At 43.9% G+C, this 6,772-nt stretch overlaps 1 protein-coding gene across 1 annotated transcript; it reads right to left on the bottom strand.

Moving 5' to 3' along the window:
• Window positions 1–3,717: 3,717 nt before the first annotated feature.
• hoxd9a (homeobox D9a) lies at window positions 3,718–6,074 on the bottom strand. The gene is given in 3 exon segments (XM_084023162.1): window positions 3,718–4,680; window positions 5,180–5,780; window positions 5,782–6,074. Coding segments are annotated over 3 exon segments (921 nt in total). The 5' UTR covers window positions 5,857–6,074; the 3' UTR covers window positions 3,718–4,435.
• Between the last annotated feature and the right edge of the window lie 698 nt (window positions 6,075–6,772).

The following is a 6,772-nucleotide window of genomic DNA, read 5'->3' as shown; positions in this document are numbered from 1 at the left end:
ATAACATGGGCATAAAACGAATCCTCATCAAAACAGCCTTATATTGTGACATTAAGCCTTTTGTTCAAGACGAAAAATTATAATTGTGTGACTCAACATGCATCTACAATCTCTTGGGCCTGCTGTTTTTCACAATAAGAGAACTAAATGACCGCATGGCTATTTTCCCATTTTTTTTGGGGGGGGGGGGCCCTCGAGATTTAAAGGCTAAATGTTGGACGCCTTTGTCACGTCCATGTGTACAATGCTGCAGAAAAAAAAAAAAAAAAAAAAAAGGAATTCCTCTCATTTCATTCTTGCTCGTCTGGAGCATACCAGAGTCAGCACCACGCGATTTATGGTCCGGCTATGGCTCGGCCTCCGGTTTCCTGTCTAGCTGAGCGTGCGTGTAATGCAGGAGGTCAGGATTTGTCGTATGACATTGTTGTAACTGTATAGTCCAGTTTCTATTGGAGGGAGTGAAAAAAAATATTCTGGATTATCATCGCGGTTTAGTCTCGGTGCAGAGACAGGGGACTGTTTGTCTGCGCATTCTTTTTTTTTTCTTTATACATGGTGTTCCGCTCTTTTATTGGAGGTCACTCCGGTATTAAGAGCGTCGCCACGTCGCGCTGGACCGATGCACACTAACTGTATTGATGGAGAGCCAAAGAGCCACATTGGTTATCCTTTGATTGACGGACACAAATGGCGTCTGCGAGCTGTCTAGGGGACACCAAATAGTTAAACATGCACTTAAAATCGGACCAATCAGTGCGTTATATTGGTGTCGCGAGCATCAACCTCTACTGCTTTAGTTAAGGGCAAGCCTATATAGCCCCACACACACACACACACACACACACACACACACACACACACACACACACACACACACACACACACACACACAGTTAGATGACTAATAAAGATGGTTGGAGAATAGGAAGTACATTAACTTTCCATCTCATATAAAGCTTCTTGTTTTTTTAAAGCACTATTGTTGTTGGAACGAATGTAATTGGAGAAAGGTGCCTAACAGGAAACAGTATGTCAGTATGTGACCTTAACTCAAACTACAATAGGCCGGATTCTTATAGGCTGGACCCAAATACGCAGAGGCCATTCTTATACAGCATGTTGGCTTCACGGACGCTCAGAGCGTCGTGTTTACTCCCACTAACACACATTCAGAATCATCGTGTCAACGCCTGTCCCCGGCAAAGAGAAGACGCACACATGTACACCACGTGGGTAATTACGGGTTATTAAACGGATGATGATCGGATTAGTATTAAAGAGACGATTCTGAATTGGTACGCCGCCCCCGATCATCATTCAACCTGCATTATTAATACATTGCTGTGTACCTCCACACACACACACACACACACACACACACACACTATAGGTTATTTATGATATGTAGCCAATACGTAAAATAAATAAACAAATTCAGCTTCTCCCCCAGTCAAGTGCAACAGTAGATATATAGTAATATATAGTGTTGGTAAACACTCACACTGCTCGTTTTTAAGCATTATGTTTTTATAATGATGCATTTTGCCGATGTATAGCTCTATGTTCTAAATGCAGGCCTTCTACTTGTAATGGAGTATTTTCACTGGCTTTGACTCAAGTGAGATCACAGTCTCTTAACACACACACACACACACACACACACACACACACACACACACACACACACACACACACACACACACACACACACACACACACACACACACACACACACACACACACACACACACACGAGGGCGTGGCTTTAACATGTTTTCTACCGTATTGGACATTGACTGTACTCGGACTTTGAGCCCTGCTGTGGGAAAAGCCCCAACATGAGCTCCAAGTATGTTCCCAATCCGTCATACGCAGCTAATTTGCACAGCTCTTATTTGCCTCTGCAGAAATAACACTGGGCGGATGATGTGTGAACGCGGAGCAGCATCCGTGGAACATGACTGTAGCTAATGACAAGTGGAGCTGACCCCCCCCCCCCCCCCCCCCCCACACTCATGGCCCGTAGAGAGGGACACATGACCATCTATAAGGGTCCTGGACGGTGTGAGGGTGAAATGAGCAACGTTGACAGAAAACCCCCGATACAATCGCATCTTTCTCCTAATCAAAGGGCATGTTGGAGGCGGCCATTGCGCGTGTAAACAGCGCGTAATCGTGTCGTGGTTATTGAATAGAGAGGAAGCTGAACATCGTCGTTCTGGGGGTCAAGTTTTCAGCCGTGACACTAGTCCGCATAGCTGCTTCTCACATGTGGCCCACAAACAGGCTGCTGGTCACTATTAGAGATAATGGAGGACACTCAGGGGCCAAATGGAGCCCCTTTTAATTATTGTTTTTTCCACTGTGCTTGATCATTATATGCAAGATGTGTTTTTACCACATCTGTGCTCAGCAATGATTTAACAGTGACGTGGAATTTGAGACACGGTGTATTTTTTGGTAGTTGAGCGTCATTTTTCACGTATAAAATTAATCAGGTTGATCACGTTTAGAGGGTACATTAGTTGACTGTATTATTTTCTTGAGTAAACGGGGATTGTTCCGTTTTCTCCGTCGGTTAAAACGGACTTCTCTTTTGTGCAAATGTTGGCAGAACGAGATGCGATGTGAGGTTCGGAAATTATCACGATTAAAAAAGGCTGAAATTGGCAATAAAAATGTGAATTGCGTTCAAAGTAGCGTGCTATTGTATTTCCCCGGACAACAACAACAACAATAGACCTCGATCCAGGACGGGAAGTAGTATCCTGATAGAAGTTCACAAAGGAACAAACTATATTAAGAGATAGTTTCTTTTTCTTAAAACACCACATTTGATTCCATATTAATCGATAAATCCATGGATACATATTGGTATATGGCCTATAGCACATAGCCTGTACTTTAGAGGCCTTGCCAATGTTTCCAGCTGTGAATACATTGCTCCAGCTGAGACTCAAAGACCAATACCGCCCTCTAGCGGTCGCGTTACTTTCCCAATGTGGCCCACTGCCCCTGCAGCAGAGGTAAACAGCATATTTAGCTCTGCATAGTTCAGGAGTTTTCCCAATTTATTCGACCAGTGAAGCAAAAAAAAGACATGAATTTATTTCCACAAATTTAAGAACAATCCATATTTTAAAGTTCTATTTTGTTTCATTCATATTTTGAGTCTGTGAGAGGTCAAATTGGGACACGTTGCCTGGTTTCTATACGTTTAAATATTAAAGAAATTCCGCAGAAGGTAAAACTGCATCGGCCACCAGTCAAAGTTAAGTTTTTTTTCTCTCTCTCATCAGTGGGAAGTGCAGTTGGGGAATAAACGTGACCATTAAGGATGGGGGGGTGGGGGTGATTTCCTCTAAAACAATTCATCGACCAGACACTCTGTGGAAAAGTGTCTACATTCTGTTTGTCAGCAACAGACGCGAACGGCCCAGAGAAAGGGGGTTTCAAAGGGGAGTGTAATTACTGGCCAGGACCATAAAGTAATTTAGGCCAGACGTCTAGCCATTTCTATAGCTTTATTGGACCGCGTTTCTTCCTGCTTTAAAGTCATTATTCGTACAAGTTGGACAATAAATTGGAAATCCGCCGCAACACCTCTCCCAATCGTAAACACTTTATTACTTCTTCGTTTCAAACCCACAGAAGCTAAATTTCAACACACAGTGAGTCATTTTTTCAGGATTTAAGAGCGATTTGAAACCAGTGAATGTGTTTCGATTCATTTGTTGGCCGCGAAATTAAAAGGGAAATGTAAAAACTGTTTAAGACCGACTTTGGGGTTGGATATTTGAAATTTGTGAAGCTTTAAGGAAACTGTGCTGCATTATCAGTCTTAATGAAAACAAGTGGTAGGGATTTATTTTATTTAAAACAATAAAATTCTAATAATTACGTAAATGGAAAATCCACCAGAAACGCGCCAGAAAGTTGCTAAATATATTACAAAAAAATGTTAATCGGTGTTTGAGATAAAAACAAATCAATTTGTTTCAATTTGTTTCATGAGAAAGCAACACGCACGCTCACGTGCTTCATTCACGGGTATATTTCAAAGTAAAAGTCTTGGTGAAAATGGGTCAAATGACGGTTTAGTGCCGTTTCTCCCGTGCGCGTGTACCGACAACAGACAGCAGTCGTTCAGCTGTGAAAATGTTTTATATACAACTCCATACTCTTAACAACCATAAGCAATACACAGACGTTTTACTGAGAGAAGGAGAAAACAGGAGAATCCCGTTTGAAACGAGGGTTTGACGGATCCGGGCTGAATGTCACCGAAGCTAATGGGATTTCGATGCCAACACTTTATGACACTGACGACTGGGGGTCTACAAAAATAAAATGGCTACCAACTCTCCTACCGAAATGAATTTAATTGTTCAGGTGGCTTTTTTCCTCGTTGCCAGTGTGTCAACCGGCAGTGATTTCATAGCAGCTCCCTGCCGCTCTTCTCCCTGTTCATCTTCTTCATTTTCATCCTCCTGTTCTGGAACCAGATCTTCACTTGCCTCTCCGTCAAGCTGAGTATGCGGGCCACCTCGTAGCGTCGGTCTCTAGTCAAATACATGTTGTAGAGGAACTCCTTCTCCAGCTCTAGAGTCTGATATTTCGTGTACGGGCAGCGCTTCTTTCTCGTGGAGCGTGCGTGAATCCAGTTTATTGCAGGGTTGTCTGGAAGAAAAAACAACAAATAATTATAAAAAAAATAAATTAAAAAGGCACGTGATGAGGTGTTTTTTGCATTTCAAACTGCTTTAAATTGCTTCACACATCGGGGTTGAACATGACAGATTGTAAAAGTTGCAGGAAATCGAAAGCAAAATGAGAAATTATTTAATGTGATAACGCAAAGAGTATTTCAATCAAGGCCTAGTGTGTGTTTTCCTGGTTTTATGGAACGTGACTTAGTAAATTACACATCGATATCGATCCATGAGGTCTAAACAGGTACAATCTTATCAAAAAAGCACCGATGTGAGAGTATTTCGTCGTCCTGTGAGATGAACAACGTTGGGATCTGCTGTAATAATCCCAGCAGGGCGGGTTTCTCGAGCGGAGGTATAGCAGCCCACGAGACACTTTTATAGGTTAGTAAAACCTCAGCTTTTACACACCCAGCTCATACAGTTCTCGCGGTTGTAAATCAGGATCGGCTATTTCGTTTACTTACTTGGGTCAAGTTGTTGTTGTTTCTCCTCTTTGGGCTCGCTGTGGATCGAAAGCTCGCTTCCACTCAGCTCTTTGCTCGCCTTTTCTGGACACTCCGACGCCCCGCACGCGAACTCCCCGCCGGCGGAGGCGAGCGGCCGAGCCTCGGTCTCCGGCGCCGCGCACTCCGTCGTCTTCGGCGGCGGCAGCACCTCCGCCGCCGCCGCCGCCGCCTTTGTCCCGTACGGCCGAGCGCCGGGGTGGAATCCGGCGAACGAAACGTGGTTGGAGATGGGGTCCATCCAGGAGCGGACGCCCACATATCTGCCGTCCGAGGCGGGGAGGTGGGACTGGTGGTGGTGGTGGTGGTGGTGCATGTACGGGTGGTAAATTCCTTGCGGGTGAACCGAGGACCAGGACGACGAGAAGACGGCGGACTTTGGTGCGAAATTGCAGGAGGAGAAGTCCGCGTTGTCCCCGGCAGCACCTGACGGCCTCGGGGTCACCGTGTGCGGAGCCTGGAGAAAGCGAGCCCCGTACACATCCTCCGGCTCCTGGCCCATGATCGCGTCCACATAGCAGTTACTGAGCGTGCCACTGGAAGACATTTTTGATCTCTTCCTACTCATATAATAAGGGTTGCACTGTTACGGGAAGCGTCCCTCTATGAACAATCATAGTATTTTTGCTGGCCTGCATCTACGGGGATTGGTTACATGGATCACGTGGTCATATTTACCAATACAGCGAGTAAATCAACCCCTGCCCTTGCGCTCCTTCTTTCCCCCCTTTCGTCAGGTTTAATTTAGCTTTTCATTTCACATCTAATAAAAAGCCTCATCAGATGTGACTGGAGGGAGAAAACAATCCCCCGAATCAAATGTTATCTTTCTGACTGCGGGACGCTGCAGTGATACAAGCAAGCTTAAAAAAAAATTTAAGACACATCCCCCTCCCCTCCAAACACACGCACACACACATGCCATCAACAACCCGCATCTTTAATGTTGGAGAAAACTCTTCAAATATCATCCTGATACCCGGAATGCCAGTAAAGCTCTTTATAGACTTTGGGAGTCCTCGTAAAACAGACGTAATAACGTGTTGTAAAATAAAAAAAAGACGCCATTTCCGTTCACAACGCGGTGCATCCTTTGTTAATATTCGGCGAGGAAACATATTTTCTGGGCTTGGTTTAAATGTTTTAAAAGCTATAGCCGGAAACGGCAGTTGTGAAATTATTGTATTCATTCAAAGGAGGGCAATAATGTCTTTATGCATCAATAAATGTTTTATGAGGTGCGTGTGACTATACATGCCGTCAATAAAAAAAAAGAGAAAAAAGAAAAAGAACAGACTGAGAAGCAAAGCAGTTGTTGCTGTGTGAAAGGTGTAAGATCATTTAGATGTAGCAAACCTGTCTTTTTTTTATTTTATTTTATTTTTTTTAAGTAGAAATCAACGTTTGGGGCTTCTATTGGGAAAGTAGTTTGACCTTAAACAAAGCCAACATGTAGGTCAAACCTGCAGCTTGGAAGCGAGCGACATGTCACATTTTATCACAGATAATCTTCAAGAATGAAGTTATTCTGAATGAACATGAATGCAACGTGGC

This window comes from Eutrigla gurnardus (assembly GCF_963514095.1).
Source record: "Eutrigla gurnardus genome assembly, chromosome: 12".
Lineage (NCBI taxonomy): Eukaryota > Metazoa > Chordata > Actinopteri > Perciformes > Triglidae > Eutrigla > Eutrigla gurnardus.
The sequence above is the reverse complement of the archived record's forward strand: the minus strand, read 5'-3'. Positions and strand labels throughout refer to the sequence as shown.